A 26,961-nucleotide genomic window follows, 5' to 3' on the forward strand; every position below is an offset into this window, starting at 1 on the left:
GGTGTTCAGCGCTTAGTAGTCCGCGGTACGCGTAACTTGTACGAAGTTCGTCCGGCGGAAGTCGCGTCAAAATTTTGTGCGCAAGTGACAAGTGTGTGACAATATTTTCGTTAGACCTTTTACCGCCGTTACTATAATAAGTTCGGTTCGCGGGACGCCGACGCGCTGGCGGCGGGCCGTTTACGTCTGCGTTTTCAACGGTCGTCGCCGTTATTGTGATAATGTGCCGCCCGACGACGACAACGACGGCGGCGGCGGTGACGCACCAGCTACGGACGAGTTCGGCTGGCCGAGCACGATGAAGTCCTCCTCGTGGATCCAGGCCGCGGCCGTCATCGTACTGGTCGCCCTGTGCGCTCCTCAGCCAGGTTAGTTAAATTAATATCATGCCTCCCCTCATCTGCCAAATAATATTTCCACGTAATATTATTATACTCTTAAGTCTCGTCGATCTTAATGATGTGCTGGTTATAGGTAAGGCGATGATTCGTAGAGTTTACCTCGCCGAAAATAACGTTTTCTGCGACTCCGCTCGTCGTTTTACTTATTGTACTCACTTAAGTATTACTGTTGTATGATTATTGTGACTCTTGACATGGACAAAGGCGTTTTAAGTTAAAAAATTGATCTCGGATGAGAAGTTTGTTAAAAATAGAAAACTTTTGCTCTACTACCGCATTTCCCTGTTGTATAGCTTTATAATACGAATACATAATACGATGACAATATGGTAAAACGCCCCGCAACTCGTCTTGTACTCTGCAATGGTGCGCGATTTCTACCAAAGGTTTAAAAAAATCTGGATATAAATTCCCGTACATTATCCAGTACTCCTACGGAAAAAAGTGCCTCCGAGTTTCGATAAATAACGCGCGCGTAACGTCGGTACGTCACAGCGACTGCAATAGGACGCCGAAGGTTGAACAAATACCTATATGTTATTATATACTCCGAAAGTACGTCTAATCCCGCGGAGCAATATGCGATCGACACAGTAGATCATATTGTTAAAATGTACGTCGTGGTTTTCGAATACTGTTAAGTATTAGGCTATTTAGGTATTATTATTATTATGCTTATAATACACGACGGTTGGTGAGGTCAAGGCGATGGCTATGGGTGTTAATATTTTTTATTTCAGGCTTTTTAATGGAAATCATATTTCGTCTACTCGTCTATTGTTATACATGTGGTTTGCGTAACGTTACCTGCGTAGACGGGCCTCGTACTCTTTACACGATCGCAATTGCGTGATTCTAAGTTCCAACACATGCCTACGTATTACCATTGAATATATATAGTATACTATATTATATACTCAATGGTATTACTTATAGATACCCAATACCCATAGACCAAGCGATTTAACAGCTACTTATTGTGTCAGGACTATTGTTATAAATTAAGAACTCCCCCGAACTCAGTCGGACGAAAAGACTTGAGTTATCACAATCGCTCAGCGGGGTGTATACCTATACAAAGAATGATGTGGAGGGAGATTAGATCCCCACCACACTATGTTTTTTTATGAAATAATGTTTTTTTAGAAAAAGTTTAAAATTATAATATTGTTGTATTCTTTTTTTTTTCTTTTTTTTTATTAAAAGAATATTTACAATCTATGATACAAGGCATTATAAGCAAATTTGAACATAAATAAATACACAACATGAAACACATGAATAGGGAGGCTATCTGGGGATAGAACTCAACGTTAATATTTTTTTTTTTTTTTGTTAAAATTAAATTATTTTTTTGTTGTATTCATAAAAAAAAAATAAATATTATAATACTTATTATTTTATAAATTACAAATATCTCTATACATCATTATACCGATTTTATACTTGTATTATAGTATGCACACGTATAGTTAAATACATATTATAATCCTCATTCATCAATCTCACCATCACTTGATAACCCGAGTCCTTACGATGATAGATGATAGTCATAATTTTAATGGCTAATATCATGAATTATTATTTATTAATTATTATACATAATTTAAAGATATTGTCGTTAAGATTACCGTTCGATAGTTGATGTTGTAGCGTAATGATAAAACTATCATACTATTAAACATGCATGAGGCTTAAACCTCACCTAAAATAATTTTGATTGCTTACACCAATAAACTTTTTTATGACATTATTAATTCATTAAAATTCCTATTTCTTGTACATGATTTTGTGATGTCTTTTTATTAATTCTCCCCTCCCATACAAAAGTTATATATACATAACTAAGATCATTATGATTATTTTAATAATTAGAAAAATGTAGGTACCTACAATACAATATTTCATTGCAATTACATTTTACATTATACTCTCAGCTAGGTTCACCACAAAATTTGCTCTAACTTGTGCGTTCTTGGAATGTCTACGTCTGGACATTGCTTAATATGGAAGGATTTTAAATTCGTTTCTTGAAAAAATACCTATTTTCAACTATGAAAACTTGTAACGGTCAATTAATAAGACGATAAACGCAAAGAAAGTCACTCACATAATATAGCTTCGTAAATAATGGTTGGATAGAAGTATAGAATATTTTTGTGTTTTAATACCTATATTACAGATACCTTTAATAAACGAGCATACATAGTTATGATCTATTAATGTTTTTGTCCGATAAGTATCGAGATTCGTCCATGCTAAACTGTTTATAATTATGGGTAGTTTTTTTGTGTAGGTACTTATAATGTGACATACTTTAAAATATGTCTTGATATCTCACTAGTATGGCTTGCAGTGGTTTCCAATATCGAAAAGAAATTTAAAATTTGTTTTGGACTATTTTTGAGAATTATATACTACGATTACGATATTTTTTCTTAAAGTTCGTATTTAAAATAAGTGTTTCACTAATTATTTTCGGTCGAGTTTCAAGATTCAGATGGAAAAAATTAGTACACAATTCGTAGATCACTTACTGTTTATGTTATTTAAATCAGATTTAAAAAACGGGCGTAGAGCTCATAAAGTCGATTGTAATTTATACAGACCTAACTAATAAAATGTAATTAATATTAATCAGCTACCACGTACGTTTTATTCGAAAGTAAACAAATATGCTACTCGTATTTTAATGATGGGCACTATTTGTATATTAGCCATAGGTATTTAAGGTGTTCAAGCATCATACTACTTATAAATCCATATTTCATCGATTTTATTTGCTATACAGTCATAATCAATGTTTTATAATGAATTCATTTTATAGTATTAAAGTAAAAATAACACCACAATGATAATTAATTATTGTTATTTTATTCTTAATAAAAATTTATTTGTACAGAAGAAATTAAATGTAAAAGTTGATTTTCCTACAGTTAAATCCTTTCTCTTTTCGTCCACTCTAACGCTAAAAAAAGTATAAAAATATGATTTGTTTCTAATTCGGAGTATAATATATATATGTATACACACAATGAACAAAACCGGTCATAATGTTTTTACACATTATTATTTGGACCGTATAGCTCTGCCGCTGTTAAACTGTTTCAATGATAGCATTTGGCTATGGATCAGCTATTAATATTGTTATTGTACATTAAAATTTAAAATAAATTCATAATTGTAAATAACACAAGATTTACGTCGCACATAATTTCCCTACTCATTCGAACGATCATAATATTATGATTATACGTATGCACACATGTAAAGCACAATACAAACCGTTCGGTTGTAAAAATATATTTCTGCTAAACTGTAAATGAAGAGGAGAGCATTGTGAACGATATCACGATAATATTATGATTTGTGATATGGCGTTTTCAATAAGTACCTATTATAATATTGTATATTATTTTATAATAAATACCCTTAACGATTGGCTAAATGCAATGGATTGAGTATCCAAAATCTGTAGTTTGACGCATACCCCAAAAGTATAGGTAGTTAAATTATACAGCCAAACAAGATATAATTATTTACGTGATTCAACAATCAAGGTTAAAATATTTTAACGAGATATATTATTATAATATAAATAAATATCATAATATTACCTATAATAGTTAAAAATTAATGATAGAAGAATAATTACCTAACCATAATGTATCCGGGTAACTAACTCGCGATAGATTTCCGTCAAATGTGTATGGGTATATAATATATTATCAGACGATGTCGATGGGATTACAATTTACAACATATTATGCGTAGTCAAGGTGAACGTGCGCGTATAGGTCGAGAGTCCGGTGTATGTATAATACATTAATATAATAATATAATTTTATAATCTTATACCAACTTCAGTAGACTTGTGGGAGTGGGGGTTGGTGTGTAAACACTAATATAGGGGGGTTATTGCTTTCGAACTAATCGAATTATTTAACTGCCGAAGGATAATACGTAGGTAGGAACGTCGTTTCGAATTCAAACGTCATAATACAAACTTACACAATATTTGTCTGCTGGGATACTAAAAATATATGTTATTGACAACCATGATTGTTGCGTGTTCACCGTGTAGGAATACGACGGGCGAGCTGACAGACTATTTCGCACGCCGATTACAAATATGTCACATGTACACTGCAAGAACGTGCGTTGTGTACAGTGTGTGCGGAGAAGGAGAAATCGTAGCACCGGGAAGAGAAAACTCCATTGAGCAAGACGCATTGCATTGTATTTTCAATTTTCTCAATTTTCCATAATGATTCATTTCTCGAAGTAAGATGTGTTGGCCAGATTTTTTTTTTTTGTGGATTGTTTTGATCGAATTTCCATTTTTAGATCTTATTTTCTTCCATTCCACAGTTGAATGAATTGTTTTTTGGATGGCTTATTTGTTAAACAGTGAGCAAGTAAGCCAACAGTTTGAACCATAATGAGTGCAGTTTAGGTAAAAAAAAATACCAAGTACTTATCTATTCAAAATAATTTATTTACACGTGATTTTGGATTAAACATTTGTCAGGACGATGTATACTGATATAAAATTTCTAAAATTAGCAAAAATTATTCCAATATATATAAATTTTAACCGTCATTAAATTTAAAATCAGTTTGTTAAAAAATTTAATTATTTAGGATATAGTAGTTTATTACATTTTTTCTAATTATAATTAAATCATTTCACGGTTTGAAAATTTGTTTGGATTGAGGATACGGTCAACATAACAATTTTCAAAAGCTATATATTAAACGGAATTTGGTTTAAATAAAAATTCGTTTTAAGACTAAATTAGCGTTATGAAAAAAAGAAAAAGTAATTAATTTAATATATATATATATATAAACAATGTATTGTTGACTTAACTTTAATACTCTTTAACTTGTCACTTCGTCATTTCTCGTTGTTGATCATCAATATCCGGACAGAACCACCATCGTGTTATTATTTATTACTATAATAGTAGGATATACGTGCATTGCTTAATTAACAAACTGAGAACAACATATTGTATGTACATTTATATTATATAGTTGACGTGGCCGATTGTTGGATTGCAACCGCATATACTGCTACTGCAGTTCTCGGCAGGTTTGTTATTGGCTGCGATGATATTTTATAGGTCGTATATATAGTCATGTGTCTAGAACATAATATGAGTATACAATTTAATACGACACATTTTACGCCGGTTTCGAAGAATGATGAAACGGTTGTAAAAATAACGTTTTTGTCATAGACAATATTCACCGTATACACGCGTTGTCTCGTGTTGGAAACGCTAACGTTTACGATGTCGTTCATCTCAAACGACCATGTGCTTACCTTTGAGACGTAGAAAATGCAGTGTTGATATGATATTATAATGAATATCAGGATTTCACTGAGTATGTGTATTTGAGTTGGGTAAATCATAATTATAATAATAATATAAAAACGGGATCGTGTGTTCGACGTATAAATGAAAAATGCAATAAAATTAAAAATACCGACTCTGATAAATTTTATAAAAGGATTTTTTATTGTATATATATATTTAAATTGTCGACTAAATCGTAGAAGAAGCGGAGGGTTTTTACGTTTAATTGCTCTAAAGCAAAACGCAATTAACGAGCCGCCAACCAAAACATGTTTTAAATATTTTAATAATATTATATTAAAATATCACGTTTAATTTAAAATCTAACTCTATTCGATGACATAATTATTTATTATTACAGTGTATCATGGTTATATTGTATGCATTAATATTATAATTTAACTTTCAACAATGTAACTTGTTTGTTTGGACATAATAATATGATCCGATTCCCCTTGAGAAAAAATCTGTAGGTATACACATAATACATGTCGAGAGTTCACGTCATCGTTGGGTCGTTTTCTCGACACAAAATCGTCAGAATAATAGATCCAAAATACATAATATAGTTCCTGTTTACTCTAATAAACGTCACGGATTAAGGTGAACACGATGTAAAATATATTATGTTATTTTATGATTGAGACGTATGGATTACCTAGAAATCTGGGGAAAAAAATTGTATTCGACGCGATCTCGTCAACACGAATCAAGGGCGGAAATTCTAGGTGTGTACTCTAATATTATAAAATAATATATATCATATTTCTTTAGTAGCAAAGCATGGAATAGCATTTATTTTTAAATAGTTAATTACGATTAGTATATTATCATTATTATTATGGCAACGGCACAGGGTCACATTAATTATAGCGATTAGTCATAATGATATCCTCAAACAAGGAATAAGGGTGTGAGTGAATAGGTGTCGATTTTCTGAAAAAAACAAAGCTATTTCTGTTACTTATTCGGTTGATTTACAGGTCAAACTGTCATTTAAGTCTTTTACAATACATTGAAACACCCTATTTCCGCATAATTTAACACTATCTACTATCGTAACAATTAATTGAATTAAAATGTATATTGTGATTGAATATTATATAATATATATTATTATAAATCGTCAAAACGACGTCATACATTTATTAGTTAAATAATATAAATGCATATTTAAGAAACGCATCGGTATATATATACATAATAATAAAGCAACAGTAACGATTTCGATTAAAATAGACAATAAATATATATTTTGTAATTCGTTATTTTACACGTACAAAATCTCGTACAAAATTAACGCGAGAGCACTACAATACGTTATAAACAATATTTTTAGACAAATATTTTGCTTCCTATTATTAAATTAAAAATGTTATCAATAAATAGGTATACGAGTAAATACTAAAAATACCACTAAAAAATATAAATTTAAAAATTGTAGCTTATTAAAATATTGAATAGCTATGTTTTAAAATTTAATCTATTAATATTTTTTCAACTTATGTGTATAGTATAATAAATATTTGAGTATTTAATGCGTATTTTAAAGTAGGTTCACTACATATATATATAAATATGTTAGGTTCAGTACAGATGATCTATTTATTGTGTTAGGTATATACACATATCACTTCGTTCTAGTCGCATATCTATAAATGAACCTTTACTATAAAAAAAAATACTCTTTAGTTGTTTAACGAACTTCATGATTCCCAAAAACTTTCTCGGAATTATGATGATGGAAATATTTATACCTCTTATGGAAACGAAATACGCGTCAATATTCTTCATCATCGGTCATCGTGTCTGACCGGACTGTGACCATCAAGAACGTTGTGTGTTGATAGTTATTAATTATTATTAAACGACCTGTACGGCTGTACGCGTAGGTATTCGTGCTATACTGACTTTATAAAAATGGTTAACTTCTTAAATAGGTATAATTAATTTAGCTTATTTTCAGCGGTCGATTTTAATTATAACCGCTAAGTAATAATAACATATTGAACTCAGTTAGGGGTGTTTATGTGCGAGCTAGCTGGATACAACGCATTACACAAATTTATCCTCTTCCGGACCAATGAAAAAGTGCCATAACCTCAACTTTATCCAGATGCATTATGAAGTAGTTGCACATTATAAACAATGTTGAGTGTATTATGAAATAGGATATTAGAAGAATTTGTAAATTCGTACAATTATTGTATCATATGTAATCAGCGCCATCATCGTCGGTAAGCTAGGTTCGCAGATTAAAAACCTATGAATTAATATTTATTATACATCTAGGTATCACTTAAACGAAATAACATATTAATAGATTGTCACGTGTCAGGTGAATGTTAAATATTTTTCAAAAGATTTGTTGTTTCCGGATTCAAAAACAGCATGGTGACCGACGCCTGTTATATCATAATAGTCGAGTACCATACTCGCGTTTATTGGAAAATTTTTAATTCTCGTGTACTATATTGGTATATCATTCATAATATAATTATTACAAAGAATATAACTATTTTATCACTAGTTATGCCCATCATTGTCGCGTTTTAGATTCCACGATATTGTATATACGTATATACAGTGCAGTAAAATATATTATACACTCACAGCTATTATTCATGTCACCACGAATTGTTCTTTCTGCTTACAGTTCGTTGCTGAAGCAGTTGGGTCACCGTAAAATTTCCCGAAACGAAACACTATGCAGTACATTCATGGTTATGACACCATCTGTAATGATGTATAGGACATTTTTTAAACAATTTTTTACGTAACCTATAGACAAGCTCACGTCTCTAAACAATCTTTTTCAGTAACTTGACACTATATACTATATATATTATAATGTAGTATATCTAGAGGATTTGACAATAATAATTGTTACATTGAAATTAAATCTAAATATACATAAAATACCTCTTGTTAGGCATATTTAGAGTCAAAAAAAAAACGGTAGGTTATGTTAAATCGAGAACATAATGTTGTTATTATTAATAGTCGATGGTAATATTTAATGTGAAAGTAACTCATAATATGCGTTTCCCAATCAGAAAGCATAACATCGACCTACACTTATATGTAGTCTATAGATGTGTATGTGTATACTGTATATGTGTATGTATTTGTGCAAATGGTGATGGATCCGTGAATGTGTTCGCTAATTAAGTATATTTTAAGTATTCGTTTACCGTTCTTTACATTTTTATGCTAATTTTTAATATACGTGTGTGACCATTATCATTTTCATTATTAATTGTAATGCTGAAAAAGAAAATCGAACAATAATTCGTCAAGGAGATTTTTTTTTTATTTTATCTCAGGCTATTATGAAAATAAACTACTTCACGATAATGCTTTTAACTTAAAAATAAAAATTGCTATATTCTTTGTATTAATGGGATTTTATAACATCACATAATCTAAAAATCTATTTCGACAAACGTTGATTTATCATTTCTGTCGCGCAACGCCAACAATAATAATTTATACCATTATCGCACATAGACAAAAATGTCAATTATTTTTACCACTATTCTATTGAAAATGTGCATTTTGTAATGCAGTCAAATGGAAATCCTACGTTATACGTCGTCCACACTTTATAGCTGAAATACAGTTGGATAAGTAAATAATTCTCTTTCTGAAAAATTCTTCAGTGACTCATAATTGACATAACACTCACACACTTCAACTCATGTATATTTATATATTACATTCGACTAAGACTATAACGGGGGTACGGAACAGCTATGTGAACAAGGCATTCATCTGATTTAATAGATACAAACAAATTAGGTGCATATTATTTGTTTTATTATTGTAACAATTATTATTTTATCGGTTGTCCATCTGAGGTGAAAAAAATGTAAAACTTTCAAACTCATCGTTCGGGTTTAGACGACGATGAGAAAGTTACGTACATGGATTCTTGGTACCTGAATAGATTGAAATTGAAATTCTACGTCGTGACGTGACTGCGTGAATTTAAAATATTAATATACGCAAACGCGTAATAATATAAACAGGTATTTACACCTAGTAACAATAATGGTAGAATAACGACAAAAACCGCGGTAAACGAATCAACTCATGCGAAAAACGTGATAGCCCCCCCGACAACAATGTAATGTCCATTATTACGTTTATGATACGACTGCAGCCACCATATAATATCATATTTTATAATATATTATTGTAATGTATAAACTATGGATATTGAAAATTGATTTCCATCGCCGCTGCCGTCTCGACTGTTATTCGATCTTGATACAGTAGTCGTGCCTCATCATCGCAGACCAATAAAGAATAAGAAAAATAACTTTTTACTCATATACGCTACACCTCTTTCCGAGCTACACGTATTAAATTACATTATTATAATAAATGTTAAAGTTTTTGACAAAATTGTTGGTGTGTTTTTTCATCTCGATAAAAATTACATTATGATTGCCCCTTACTATACCAATCGCACAGTTTGAAAATAAACTATATGGGTAAATTGAAGCGGAGTGAAACGAGCGTCATATAAACTGCCCATATACCGTTTCTTAGGTACATTTTTTTTTAAATTTTTTTTTCCAATGATTACTATTATTATTCCGTCGTTTCGTCATCGCGTTTTCATTCGACAGTTCTGTCTTCGTGTACCGCAACAAAAGCGTATATAATCTGTGCTTGACTACGTGGTTGTCGTAGCTACGACACCATCACTATGCGAGTAAATACCACAACAACCGAGTAGCAGGACTATGTTGTTTCTTCCGTAAATGGAAATTATTGTGAACGAGAAAAAACTAAGTGACCTACGACCGACGAAAGGTTGTTTGTTCTAAAATTAAGTATTGTTTCAATCAATACATCATGTTCAAATAAAAATTGTTCTTCAAACATATACGTTTTTGTTACTTATTGATTATTAATTATTAATGAGGGTGATACAAATAAAATTGTGAAGAAAATTTAATTATAAACAATTACTCAAATAATATCTATATTATATTATTTAGTATAGATTTCAGAATATGTTCTGAACAATTAATTTTTTAAAAGCTTAAAACGAAATCAATTTTTTTTTTTTTTGATTCCATATAAATTTTGTTTGCACAAAAACGCACATTCTAGCTCGAAGGTGTGAATTTAATAAATATATATTTCACGGACAATTGAAATACTTATATGATGCCAATATCACAATGTGTACATACGCGTTATCTACCGGCAGATCGAGACACTTATTTTACAAAACAACATTACAGATAGAAATAATGTATCATATAACTTGCTCATCGTGACACATGTGTTCAAAAAAATGTTGTTGAGTGATTTTATTTTTATACTATTTGTTATATTACAGGGCTCTGTGATCTGACCGGAAGTCCTCCGACAATATGGGTGGATCGGAATTGGGTAGTCGACTCCACGGCACCCGTTGGCTCGGTTGTTGCCCGGGTTCGCGTGTCCGATGTCGGCAACGAGACGGTCCTGGTATACGGATTAGAACACTCGACGGGCTTTAACATCGTCCAAGAGAATGAGGACCCATTGCCGTTCACAATTGACGAGAACGGAAAAGTCACCACGAATACATCTCTGACGAACAAGGTACAATAATACACTATTATCATCATTAAAAATAAAATCATTATTCAAAGTGCATACCTAACGTCATAGTACCACTATAATAGAATTGTACGTCGATGCCGATTATCATTTCTTCTTATCGCGATTTAGTAATTACCTATATATGTATATATGTATATATTTATTATAATTTCAATCCGAAATCTTTGAAGTAGAATTTTTTTGTTTCGTTAGCACAATAACCCGCCGTGAACTCACTTATAGGACAGTTTCTCGTATCAACGTCAAAACAAATTTATCGTATCCATCTACTATTACATGTATCCATATGACATATTGCGTGTATCCGGTACCGCATATGTGCATATAGGAATTATAATAACGGCAAATTTATACATAATATTGTATTATAATTTATAATGTACCAAACTACCTACCTACATTATTATTATACTTTGCGTATCGCGATTTGCGACTATTATTATCAACAATTCGACACGTCCAATGACGGGTAGACAATTAGGTATATAGACGTATAACATAATATTATGTAGATAATAACTATTACTCATTTTCGTAAGTTTATTGTGTACCAGAAAATTACGTATTTTACCGTAGGAAGAAGGGGTATATCAATTTCAGATAAATAATAATAAAAATACTAATAATCATATGGCCGGAACACCTATAATAATGATGGAAACATAACTGCGTGGTGATATAATAATAATAATAAGATCTGACGATGATAATAGCAATAGATATACACGAATAATGAAACCAATTAAAAGTTGTACAGTGAAAACACTGAAATTAGAAATAGAATTCAATAAGAATAACAATGATGCATTAAATCATATGCTATATACTTAAATTTTTAGCTTAGAAGTAAAAAAAATCAAAAACATGTACAAGTTATGCATTTATAGCTTGAAGTCAGAACAAAAAACTATAATAATCAAATTCTAATCGAAATATGTTATCAAAAATAATTTACCTATAGTTTTCGATACCTAATCGTCAATCAATAATATTAAAAAAGTTTATTAATGCGATCGCACTAGTTTGCAGTTCAAAAAATAATTAATTGTTTTGATCTATGTTATTAAATAATAAAGATAATAATTTGAAATATGAGAATTTTTAGATTTAGATTTTGTTTTTTGACCGAGAATCATATGTTTGTTGAGTTTTTGTTTTATTTTATCCAAGCTAGAATGGTGAACTGTGAATTACTTCATAAATAATATGTTGATTTCAATAATACCGTGATTACAAAAAATATAAATTGAAAACTTTAAACAGTTATTAAAAGTATGGCGGTAAAATGTGATCTAAAAACTAAGCTCAGTTTAAACGACACACAATTCTAAGCAAATTGATTAAAACAATAATTGTGCCCATAGAAAATTTGATGGTAAGACTATTGGAATAGGAAACGACTTTTAGTATTTTTATATATTGAAAGTGATAAATGAGATATGTTAGGAACGTCCAAAAAGTAATCAAGAAGATATGTAATAAAAGTGAGGTCGACTTTAATTCGACCAGATCTGATAAAATTTATGGAGGATTGAATTGCGACGAGAGTATTCGATTTTTAAGAAGGCAGCCAAGAACTGTTTTGAACTCTCTTTGTATACAAATCATAACTAGTCAAGTCGGATCTATTCGATTATAAAATTAAATTTACTCATGCATAGTTAAAAACTAAACATATTTCATACTATATTTTATAGTAGGTATACTATTAGATTCTTACATTACATATTATGACTATGAATTTCTTTATTTGTGTAATTATTGAATCATTTAACTAATTTTCGAAATAATTTTTTTGATTGTTACACTCAGTTAATATTTATTATTTTGAGAACAATCGATACATAATAATAATATATAATGTTTAATGTACTAATGTACATCAAGTGTTGATAATCAAAACATGGTCATCGGTTAGAGTATGTCGATATCTTCATCTAGTTCACGACCAGACGTTTCACTTACTACAATAATTTTTAGTATTTGACTTACTATTCATATTAAAACTAATCGAAAGGGTTCATAATTATCGTTTCGATTCTCGACTGTTACGCATATATTGGTCTCGAACACGTACGACGTACCTATATAATATAATCCCGCGTTAAACGTAGTCATATAATAATGGTATCGGGTCTAATGTGCTATCATAATAGATGCCTACCTAAACATTCTTGGTCTTATAACATAGATTATAGACTATACCTATTGATGAAACACAATGAACTATCGTATGTCTTTTAGCCTGTACCGTTTCAACATGCGCTGGCAAACCTGAAAAACGTTCAATACAAAAACCCATGATATAATGCAATATTTACCGGTTCACGCGTTGTATACATAATAAATTATAATAACAATAGATCTGTTTTCCTGAGTAAGAAACTCGGTACATCGGTCTTTAACAGTAAATTTTTATAAGTACAACTAAGTGATAATTTTTAATCGTCTAAGTGAACTTTTAATTTACCTATATTACAATAGAATATTATATAGTTTTTTCTTCAGGTTTTGTAGCTTTCTACAACTGTAGTCTATACATTAAGTTTTCATTAATTTCAAAATAAAAATATTGAAAATATATGTAACCAATCATAAATTCCCTTTACCTACCTGATGCGGATGACATTTGATTCTGTTTTATTTCCACAGTTGATCCTCAAATTCAATAAATGCTGGGTAATAATTAATTATGATTTACAAATTTTGAATTTTATTTTTTAAAAAAATCAACTAATTTAATTTTTCCCATTAACTTTTGAAAAAAAATTGTTTGTGATCCACTTATAAATTTATATTTTTTATTATTATTAGAAAACAAAGATAAATGAATATACATGCAAGCATTATCATTTTTTTTTTTATCGATTTATCTACTAAGTATAATCATATAGGGTGTATGATGTAGAAAAATAGTTTATATTGATAGGTACTTAAAATAATTACATATTATGCCAAAGTTTGTGATTATAAAATACTTAAAGTCCATTTAGTAGATACCATTATTTAGACAATAGTTGAAAAATATTATTCTTAAAAAAATTTATATTTAAATAAACAAAACAAAAATTATACTGATAATATATAAACGAATGTACAATGAGCTCAGTTCATAAATAAATAATGTCTTAAGATAAATACAAACTACGTACCCATCACATAAAGTAATGCGATATAAAAGCTTAAAAATCTATAAGTACGTCCAAATTATCCAATTTTTTTACAATTTTTGATTTAAGGATAATTATTTTAGATTTTATTTATTTATATTATATAAAAAAAATTGTTAATCAAAAAGGATATTTTTGTTTTTAATTTTAGCGTCATTTAGCTATTTTTTTTTTCATTTTTTCTAAATCATTTACTTTGTAAAATAATTATTCATACTTTATATTACCTACATACGTAATTTAAACTATTATTTAATAGATTTTATTGACAAATAATAAACTTTAGTGGTTTTTTGGTTTTTGTGATGTAGAACCTAGTGTAATTTATGTAAAAGTTTAACAATATTTTGAGTTACACCTCCCCAAAATATTAGATACTTTTGATATTGATTAATATTTTTCTTTGTTGTGTTATTTCATAGTTTTACGGCTATATGGACAATAATTTTATCAACTAGCACATCATCTTTATTTATATTAAATGGAATAAAGAAAGTATTGTAAACATTTATTAATGGTTTTCTTGAACTCATGAATCAACAAGTTTTTTTAGTTCACTTTCTGACCTGATTATTTGAATCTAACAAATTGACTTTTTTTTAGAATATTATCATAGTTACTTTTTAAACAATAATTTCTCTTCTATTTACGATAGCATTACACAAATGTCAAATATTTTATTATTGGTTTAAAAATATTATAACGACCACTAAAAACGGCTAATTTATCAAAAATGACTAATTCTAATTCTTATAATTATCTATAATATTTTACATGTAGTATACCAATGCTAATACCTCTGTTACATCTATTTTCATTCATTTATCCATTACAGTTTTTGGTATACGTATTAGTATTTGTGTTGGTATTTGCTAACCTTTTAATTCTTAAAATTCCTGAGTAGTTCTGTTGTTACTTATACTCGTATGTCATAATTAAATACATAAATGTATATATTGATAAATATATTTCCATTGTAATGCAAATTAAATTAATTATTGTGTTATAATTACTATAACTATTATAAACATTAAATATTTGCAACTTAAATATAATTCGTCCAATATAGACCTATAATCTACATTCTACATAATAGATCTAAATCGTCTAATCATTTCCCGTGTCGAATCAAATAACTGTCATCGTATGTTTTACTTCCTATTAAAAACCAATTAAAAAAGATCCATTGTTTCATAGTTTTTTCAGGATACCTTGTTCCGTTGATTAAATAACAAATTTATTCATCATGAAACAACGTTTCGAAGTAAACTGGAGTACGTCCTAATTAGAATCCTTAATTAGTTAATTATTAACTAGGTTATTAACGCAGAAAACGTGAATAATTTACAATGATCTTTATATAACCCCGAAATAACTTGGTATATGTACGTTATAAGTTATAATAATAGAATGTACATAATATAATTTATGATTACCTACACTTATACGAAAGCCAAAAGTAGAACACAGTGTTTTTTTTGCGACGTATATAATGTACACCTAAAATAATATGTAACTATACGCATCATTGTTATAACGAGTGTACCTGTTATTGACGTATAAATTAGTGTTTTACTGTAGACATGGTCTTCAAGTACGTGTTTTGATTTTCTGATCGTTAAGTTAAAAAACGATTTCATTTTTAACGTGTTCGAGCCTATTTGGTTGCTCTTAGTTTACTTTAGAAGCACTATAAATATGATTGCATAGTAATATAATATACGTAATTAATCAAACTACTAATAATTACCTATTCTAAACGCGTGTTGAAGACATCGTAAAAAATTCCTTTCAAAACGGTTAATCAAAATATGTAATCTACGATTGATTTATTGGGATTTAAACTTTCTTATTACGATGGTGTCTTTTATGGGAGTGACCACGTATATAATTAACTAAAATATGCATAAATGATGAATTTTAAATTGCACAAGCAATAATTGAAAAATATATTTAAAAAGAATACTTGCATTATAACAGTTTATCTGTGTTAAAGCTAACTATTGTCTATTGTACGTTTTGATTTTGTAATTTTTAGATTTTATGTATATAATATATACCACTATACATAGTTCTAAGTATTAATATATTCCTTCTCGTAAATTAAGATTCGTTCTTAATAAATAATAATTGTATGTTTTTTGTGTTATAGGAGGGAAAAAACATTTATCTGTACGTAACGATTAACGATGGTCACTTGACATCCAAGACACAGGTATGGGCAAAAGTAGAAGGGCCCGGCGGTGGTGGTAGTAGGAATAAGCCAAGTGGTGGAAGACTTCCAACAGACTTTTTATCGTCGCAGTTCCGACCACCGCCCCCGCCGTCAATCCCAATCAATGGGGCTGGAAGCAATTTTCAGGGCGTTGTTTTTACGCCCCCTAACAAACTTCCACCCCCCGGACCGGCCAGGACGATGTCGCCCAGGCCACCGAATAAAGTTCCTACGGTGAAGCCGACGTCTACAGTCATTACCACGCAAAAGACAGTCGTCGCTGATACACCGGTTGCCGAAGCCTCCACATCACCGACAGTAGCCAGTAGCACAGTCGCCTCGACCGTGGTAACCGACACAGAAATGAACTTGGTAACTGGCTCCACTACCACAGAATCTGGATCTAGCACTGTTATTACTGCCACCGCTACTACCGCCCGGTCCAGCGACATAAAAAACGTGACAGAAACAGTGCTCACCCCTCCCACAGTGACAACCCAGCAACCAGTTCAGAATAACTTGGTGTTGGCCCTGGTACCCATAGTGATCGCCACTGTCTTTTTGACTACAGCTGGTGTACTCGCTTGTTTGTTCCGAAAAAGGCTATTTTCCTCCAAAGTCAAGTCTAAAAAAGTCAATTCAATTGTAAGTATAATAATATATACTTGCATTACGATTTAATATTATAACGGTGCAGTACTTGTTTAACAAGATACTGGGCATTAAGCTCAAAATAGCTAAATCTAATTTCGTGCTTATTGCGTAACTCCCACTTAGTAAGTCATTAAATTTCAGTTTAATTTTCAAATTGATAAGATGTCTTTAATACACCTTCATACTCATACAGTTTTTGTGCAGCAAAAAGTATGTTTTTTGTTGGATATTGAAGACTAAATACTTCTACAAATTACAAATCACTGCATTCTTCTCAATTAGATTTTCATATTAAAAAACTTGTGGACAATTTCATTTTTCATTTCATTAAAATGTTGCGATCATTATCTTCAATAGATTTTTAAGATAGAACCCGTTTAATCTAACCAGTGGCTAACCTATTATAATAAATCTAGTGTCAATCATCATAATATATTAGAATGGGTATAACATAGTTTGAAACAAACAATAGCACATAATCACGTCGATGTATGTAATATAATATTATGTATTTATTTTCTTATACTTTTTCCTGCAGGGAAAAAAGAAAAGCTTTAGATCGGACGATCCGATGGTCATGCACCACTGGAGCGGACCACGGGCTTTCACCAGGTATGAGAGCTGGGGATCAGATCCATCGACCCATGGGCAATACACCGGTGGCAAGGAGTCAGCGATCAAAGAAGTCGATCCGTGGGAGATACCCAGACACCACATACGGGTGTGCTCAATACTGGGCGAGGGAAGTTTTGGGCAAGTCTGGAAGTGTGAGGCGTACAATGTCATGGGTAAGAGATGCGTCTAACTTCGCGACTATTACTCTTTAAATGACAACAACTATTACTATAATGATAGTAATAATAATAATAATAATTATTATTATTATAAATACTGTTATCAGCTACGACGATCGTGATGATATCACCTCATCTGCAGTAAAAATTTTGAACACGACTAATATATATTATAATACGTGCGCGTATATTTTTAGGATTCAAGGGCAACATGGTGGTCGCGGTAAAAACGCTCAAGGACAACGCGGGTGAACGAGAACGACTCGACCTGGTACAGGAACTGCAGGTGATGAAATCTTTGGAGCCACATCCGCACGTAGTAAAACTCTTGGGATGTTGTTCAGAAAGAGGTATGTATATTAAAATGTAATATTATGTTTTAGTGACAAAAAGTTGACAAAAAAAAGCTATTTATAAAAAAATAATTATTATTGCACGTAAAATCATCACCTAATTTTTATTTTTATATTTATTTTATTAACTATCTTATAAAAATGTTTTTAGTTATTTAAAACTAATTTAGTAATAGTAATCAAAGCATTAACACAATTCTCAATACTTTTTCACTCATAAAGATTGACAAATAAAACTATTATTATGATATAAATTAATAAATAGCATAATTCATAAATCATAAGACAAAAACAAGTATAATATTATATAAGTTGTTTTAAAATTACAATAAAAAACCTTTAACTGGATACATAATAATATGGTATTTATAATAAGTGAACCGATTCATAATCGTATATCCGATAATGTAAAAACAAAAATTATACATATTACAAAAGCGTATCCAAACTATATTTATTGCAACAACACTAAATATTAATGACAAAGTGTAATATTTTCAATTTTTTTATAGTTATTTTAAAAATATTAGGTATTTTAATTTACTGAAATACGGTTTTCTAAAGCGGCAATATTTTGTTATTACATTTTTTTGTTGAATATTGAGAAAAGGTAGTCCATTCCTATTTCCTAATAATAAAAGTTCAATGTTGCATGTGGCATGTTTTCAAGTAATAAAATATGATTATTTGATATATTTCGTTGATATGTATTTCCCTTTTTCTCGATATATTTTTACCTAGGTATTACAAGCTTGTGCGTTGCCCAAAATGATAAGATTTTATGTTTTATAGTAATAAAATTATTAATAATAATAATAATTATTATTATTATTCATTCGTACTCACCGGATGATGGTTCGAGGATGATAATTTATAACATATCTAAATTTTACATTTTTCGATTTTGTTTCCGCCGCAGACCCCTTGTTCGTCGTCATGGAGTACGCGAAATTGGGCAAACTCCAGAGCGTGTTGCGGAACTCTCGAGGCATAAACTACTACACCAATACTCACGGTCCGAGTTCGTTGACGTCACACGAACTCATTATGTTCTGCTATCAGATCGCCAAAGGAATGGACTTCTTGTCGTCTAAAGGGGTACGTTGAACTTACTGCCTACATATTTATAATATTATATATGTTTTATTGTATATTATACAATGCATAGACGATTGCATGCTGCAATGTTAACGAATACGTTTTGCGCTCCGTAAATTGATATAATATATTATTATGATTCTATTGTAATTGGTACACGAAGCGTTCAGTTCGTAAGCGTGTAGGAAATCTAAAGACGATATAATTAAAGCGTATTTAGAGGAAATTGAAATTCCTTTAAAAGTCGCAAATCTGTAAATAATAATTTAGATACTTAGATATATTTTAATTATTTTATATTGTTTTAAAATATTATGCATCTATGTTTAATACGAATATAAACGCTTTAAAAATAAATTGACTTTTGTTTTTAAAGATAAATATTATTTTTAAACTATTACTGTTATAAAGTGTTTGTCAATGGATAAAAATTTCGATATAAAATATTATGCACTTTTTTATAACTATTGTTTTTTTAAACATAAAACTGTTTACTAATTTAATGCTTAATAATTACCCAAAAAATAATTAATCATTTAAATTATAATAACAATAAACGGTAAAATAATAATATAATGTTAATAATTATAAGATGTAAGTTTTTGTATTTTCACTTATTTTTATTGCACAATCATATTCACACAATAGTTTTCTTAGCCCTAATGGGCTGTATCCCTGATTAGTTAATAGCGTAAATACATAAAAGAGTAATTATGTACCCATACTAACTTACTAATACTAATAAGTAATAACCATTAATTTTCGTAATTTCAATTTAATTACCATGTTGTCATGTTAAAATACTTTAAATACTAATACTTAACATTTTTTTATACAATCTTACAGTATTAAATATGGTATTTCATACTAATATATTTATAAAAATATAAAATACCTACTTCACAAATTGAATGTACTGGCGATAATCAAATTTTTACCATAATAACATTCTTGAGTTACTAAACAAATGTGCTACAGTACGATGGAAAAGAACAAAAAATACTGAATAACCTTAATTTGAGTAAACCTTCCAAAAACGGAACTTTTTACTGTAGAAAAAACGACCAACAGATGAATTTTGATTTATTATATTTTTGTAGTATACTCGTATAGTTTTATCCATAAACAACTGATGATTACTAATATTTAAGAAATTATAGTTAAGTAGTTAACTTGATGTTTTCTCTAATTCTCTGTTAAATTTTACATGATTAATAATTTATACTTTGAAACGGATCCTTCAGCTTTCAATTCATCACTCATAATAATTCTTTCATGTTAAACTATTAAAACAAAAAAATATAACTCGTTGATCAAAAATTCCATATTTCTGTAAATTACATTAGATTTACATCAGCAGTCTAATAATTATAATAAAAATATATTCTCATGAACCGTGAGATAAATAATTTAACCAAAAACTAAATTTTAGAATGAAATTAACACGTGACCTTGAATGTACGTATGTAATGACAATCATATAATATATTTACGGTTTACTTGTTCTATAGAAATAACAAGTTAAAGCATTATTATTAAAGTGGCTCTCGGTTCTATTATAATCACTTTAATAATCTTTATATTATAGCCAATGATGAATAGGTACAATACTGAAAACAATTTTAAAATTATTCACCGAATATACAATATTTGACTATAATGAAAATGTGTATTGTTTAGCAAGAAGAGATGTTGTATTCAATTATTTAATTTTAACGATAATATTTTTTCTATTCGCATCTGTGCGCTCATCGGGTAGGTAATTCTCGTTTATGTGTTAGAGAAAATAATAAAACAAAACTTTTGTATTCCAAGTACAACAATTTTGTTCTGCTGGTGATAGAAATAAATAAAAATAGATAAACGAAAAACATAAAATATTTATCAACTATTACTATTGTACGGTATACCGTATACATGGGTACACTTAAACAACAATTATTTTTCGTGCATCTATACCTATTTAGATCTATAATATAGAGTAAGCTACGATTGGTAGGTACAATACTATTACTGTAGTGTGGAATGGAATGTCGTTCATTGACCGTCGCTTGTTATTACTATTATTTGTGGTTTCGATTCGGATAGCGAAATATTTCTGAAAAATACGCCCGGAATTGTGCAGTTTCGTTTTAGTGCGAAATCATTGGGGGCACACGAGGGCAATAGCCGGTAAAATCGAATCATGCGGTGACGCGACTAATGACATTAAATTAATTCATTAAGGCGGATTCCCACTCGATGGAACTCTAAAACATTGTATACAACATTGTGCAAAAATAAAACCTCGATCCTACCCAAAATCAATGATGTATTAGTAAACCTACGACGATGATGTATGGCAAAACCGATAAACCAAACAGAATTTTTTTCCTGACAAATGATAACTACGTTTACTAGTTGTACCGCCTTCCTAAGACCCCACATACCCACTCCGAACATTACAACAACAATCACAACATATTATTCAAAACAAATTTATGCACGATTGTGTTTTGGCATGATGAGTCTTGCACTCTTGTGAGTATATTTTTTAATATTTGAATCGTATATAAACCGACTCTCGTAATCAACAAATCACGTGGATCATGAATTGTACAACATAATACATGTATAATAGTATTAACACACTCCACGACTCGTTGGTTTGTAATTTATTCATTAGGAAAAAAACCCCATTAATACTAGTGTCCCGGAGAATCGCGGAATATCGAATAACATGAAATATAATTCAACAATACAAATCTAGCATTAGATCGTGATCAAAGAAAATATACCGGCAGTATATTACCCATGATATTTTTTTAAATGGGTGTTCTAAAAGTTTCAAATTTTTTTTACAAAATGTAACAGATTAGAGCACATAGAAATATAATATTAGGTTTTGCCATTCGTATTTTTTCAGTAAAATCACAACCACTTGTTAATTATAACTCGCTCGAATAAGAATAATACGTTGACTCCATCATGCAGGGATTTATTGAAAACGTCATAATCATTATTAAAACAACATAGTTACAATAAATAGTATATGTTTGTTTAAAAAAATAAAAAAAAAATTGAACATTATAAATGTATAATATTATATTATATAACGTTACAAATACGTAGTATCTATAGTATAGCAACACGTATTATACAAAAAATACAATACCGCACAACGAAAAACGACTCGCGTGCAGTTCCGGCACAGTAGTAGGCGACAGACGAGGTGAGACAGACAGTTATTAGTGAGTGGGTAGTGGTAAACGCATGGAAAAAAAAATTACAACAATTCGCGAAATCGTATTTGCATGCGTTCAAAGACCTCGACGTGATTTTGAAGTATATGCACGATATAAAACGCTCGACAACAACTTATATTAACGATTACGCAGTTTATAATTGTGTCTTATAGAATAGTGGCACCGAAATAAACTTTAAATATTGGGGTAAACATTTTCCAAATATACGCCCATTATAAAAACAAATTTTATCGCGACACATGTCAAGTAAAAAAATGAATATATAACATTTGAAGGTATAATATATGTATGCTATACTCATAAGTCATATTAGTTATTTTAATTATCAGTGAAGTACCTATGCTTATAAATATAATGTTTTTAATGAAAATTGAAAATCGTTTTTTAAACGTTTAACTATCGCTTGCTTATTATCTCGATTGTAATGTAATAACTAATAACATATTCGTCAATTCGTCCAGCATTGTATAATATTTAATTATAACGGCGTAGATACCACGAAAATCGCTTTAGTTATATAGGTATTCAAGGTTACATTAAATGTTGTAAGTAATGACTAACGAATATAAATAGTTTAATATTATATACATGCACAGGCGCACAAGAATATATATTTAAAATTTTTCACCATTCCCAGTTCGATTTTAAAGCTTTTCGAAGTCAATAATTCGCAAAAATTTAAAACAATGTTACGATTTTAACCATGAGACTCATCCGCATAGTTCTCGAACGATTCGTTCTATTTTAGAACGCTCAATACTTTTGATTAACCTAAATCAATCTAGTCCGTGATTATGTTCGTTGTATAGTTTTAACAATACGCCCGTGTATTTATCGAATTTTCTCATACAAACTTAGAAATTTATTAATATTAATGAGTCGGAATGTGAAACCTGTTCAACGTTTTAAATGTTTTGATTCCACCTGTAGAGACTTTTTGTCCCACAAAACACATAAGTATTTACTATTTTAATATTTTACGTGATTTTTGACATTTTCTTACTACAGGTGTAACTCAAAAATCATACAATACTTTCCAAAACACGAGCAATTGAGTACTAAAATCCCAGTAGTAGTTTATTTAATTGGTTTTGCTATACTCTTAACATTTAGTATAATAATATAACTGTCAACAATAAAATATAAATGTAAGGTATTCCCTTCAAATCCTAACATTCGCCCGAACGCAAGATAATTATTGACTATACACTCTCCAATCATTCGCGTATTGATGAACACCCAGAATCATCCCCCGTTTTATTTTAAACAGATATCAATAATTTTGTACTTTACTCGGCACCACCACGACCTATTTGCACCTTAAACAGCTTAAAAGCACCCATATACCTGTTATTAGTGGCAGTTTTAAAAGGATTGATGGGAGGGGGGAAGCAATTGTTGGCAACCAGTATTCGGTCTACGTTTTTTAGCAAACACGTAGAGTAATTGGTGGAAATCGTTACCAGCAAGACAACAATTATTATTCACTAGCGCTTTAAATTACAACGATTACGAATGAAACGTGATTGAGTGTACTGGGCGGGGTCTGGTAAGATAACGACAAAAACGTTTTTGTTGCCGGGCACTGATTTCGTTTCCCGCCAATCGCAATTTTTTCCCCTGAACCGCTGCCGCGTCATAACAAACAATAGATACACTCACCACCATCACTTGTAGGTGAATATAGAACGTATTAATAATATATAACACACGCACACGTATTGTTCGCAGATCATACACAGAGACCTGGCGGCCCGGAACATTCTGGTGACGGAGGAACGGGCGTGCAAGATCTCCGACTTCGGATTCGCTCGGGACGTGGCCAGCAGCCGGGTGTACGAGCGGAAGTCCGAGGGGCGGCTGCCCATCCGGTGGATGGCGCCCGAGTCGCTGTTCGACAACCTGTACTCGGCCAAGTCGGATGTCTGGTCGTTCGGCGTGCTGATGTGGGAGATTGTGACGCTCGGCTCGACGCCGTACCCGGGAGTGGCTGCTGCGGACGTCATGAAGCGTATCCGGGACGGTTACAGACTGGACAAGCCGCAACACTGTCGGCGCGAGGTGTACAATATCATGTTCTACTGCTGGGACAAGTGCGCAGACGACCGGCCCGACTTCGCCGAGCTCATGGAGCTACTCGACAAGCTGCTGGTCGATGAGACGGACTACATACAGCTGGATAGGTTCCCGGACAACGCGTACTACAACATCACCACGTGCATAAGTGGCGAACGCCTGTGACAGGTCTCCGCCGCGCCCGACGTCACTTCCGCGCGGCAGACGCACCGGCAGCGACGACGAAACGATTCCGTTCGACCGAGTCGTTTCCGTTAATAGTTATATAATATGATGACATATCATGTAATTACATGTCTACGAGTATTTCGCGTGTCACACGTAAAAAAACAACAAAAATTAATAATATTTAGAAAAAAACACTTGCAAATAGGTGTAAACGTAGCGATAGAAATATTTATTATGATTTGTCGACATCCGGCCCACCCTGTACATATATTTATAATGCAACAATAAAACTGCATGACATTTCGCTTTATACGCAAATGTATCAGTTGTATAAAATTATTAATGTGTGTGTGTGTGTGTGTTTTTTTTTTTTTATTGTCTATAAAAAATTATATTAGCGCTTATTGTATATAAATATATATTAAGATTTTAAAAACTTCGTCGACGTCGTTTGTCTAGTTCACACGATGTACCGTCCCTTCATGTATTGCTCATGTTTTAACAATTATGTACAAAAACGAAATTTGGATAGATTGAAACGAACGCCTATAGAACACGAACATACAATGGGTATTTCGTTGTTGTTTTTATTTTATTTTTTCAAAATAAAAAGAGAAAATCACTAGTCTTTTTTTAAATTTTCGTGCTTACTATTGTAACTATACGTGTAATACCTTATTCATAAATTTATGTCATACTTTTCGAACGGTATTTATTGTGTATAGGTATTATTTACGAATGTTATATTATTCTATGTGAATAGTACCTATGATCATGTATGTTATTACTTATTATTTTAGTATTATACTGATATTTAGTACCAAAAATATATTTATGCATAAATAATTGTATCCATAAATTATAATAATATATAATTGCAAGTACTCGATTTTATAGGGTTTTTTTTTTTTTCATAATTATTATATTGTTATTTTTACTTTATACCCAGTTATTGAATTCACGTTTCTGACGACTGACAATATTAGTGTACCAATAAAATTAAAGAAATCAAGTAAAGTGTTACTATATCTACAAATATTTTCACCGAACATTTAATAATATCAAACACGTACTGTTTTTCTATTGTGTAGCAGAAATACAACCTACACACAAAAACATAATCGACGTGCCTTCTGAATTTAGTGACGCTAAAATTATGTACTTCCGTTCTTTCATCTCGTCGATTTTATTCCTACTCCCAAACAACGAGTATACTGTTTGGTCTCGTTCGGTATTTTATTATTATATTTTTAAATGAAAAAAAAAAAAATTAAACTTAAACGTTCTGAGCGTGACTTTGGTTTATATTAAATGAATCTTGTGTAATTTAAAACTCATGATGCTATTTCAAATTTTACAGTAAAACAGAAAAAAAAATTAAAACATAATGTTATCACAGTGAGTTATGACAAGGTTGTTTTTGTATTCTTAGAGCAGATAATTATACCTGGATGAATAATAAATACTAAAATGTTTATAAATAATTAAATAGCCGGACTCACGCTATAATTACATTCTTTCGTATTATACCTACCTCGAAATATGTTATACGTGTTGTTATTATTATAGCTACATCATAATATATTATGATTACATAATATTGTTAATATTATATGTTTCTTATTAATGTACTACCTAGTATACTTCTTATAGTCATGCATAACGTCCGTGTCCGCTAAGCGACAATTAGTCGATAATCGATATCATCAATGGAATGTGGTTATGCAATATGAAACAACGTACCTACCCCTAACTAGTCGTATAATCACAAAAAAAAAAAAAAAAAGAGGATA

At 30.6% G+C, this 26,961-nt stretch overlaps 1 protein-coding gene across 1 annotated transcript; it reads left to right on the forward strand.

Moving 5' to 3' along the window:
- On the forward strand, positions 1-25,507 carry LOC112596901 (tyrosine kinase receptor Cad96Ca). Its single transcript, XM_025342736.1, has 7 exons — positions 1-368; positions 11,127-11,374; positions 16,718-17,425; positions 17,973-18,222; positions 18,426-18,578; positions 19,501-19,679; positions 24,656-25,507. Exons 1-7 carry the CDS (start codon positions 299-301, stop codon positions 25,163-25,165), a joined length of 2,118 nt encoding a protein of 705 aa, XP_025198521.1. The 5' UTR covers positions 1-298; the 3' UTR covers positions 25,166-25,507.
- The last annotated feature ends 1,454 nt before the right edge of the window (positions 25,508-26,961 follow it).

This window comes from Melanaphis sacchari, unplaced genomic scaffold (genome assembly GCF_002803265.2).
Source record: "Melanaphis sacchari strain LSU unplaced genomic scaffold, SCAv2.0 Contig36_pilon_pilon, whole genome shotgun sequence".
In the NCBI taxonomy this organism is placed as follows: domain Eukaryota; kingdom Metazoa; phylum Arthropoda; class Insecta; order Hemiptera; family Aphididae; genus Melanaphis; species Melanaphis sacchari.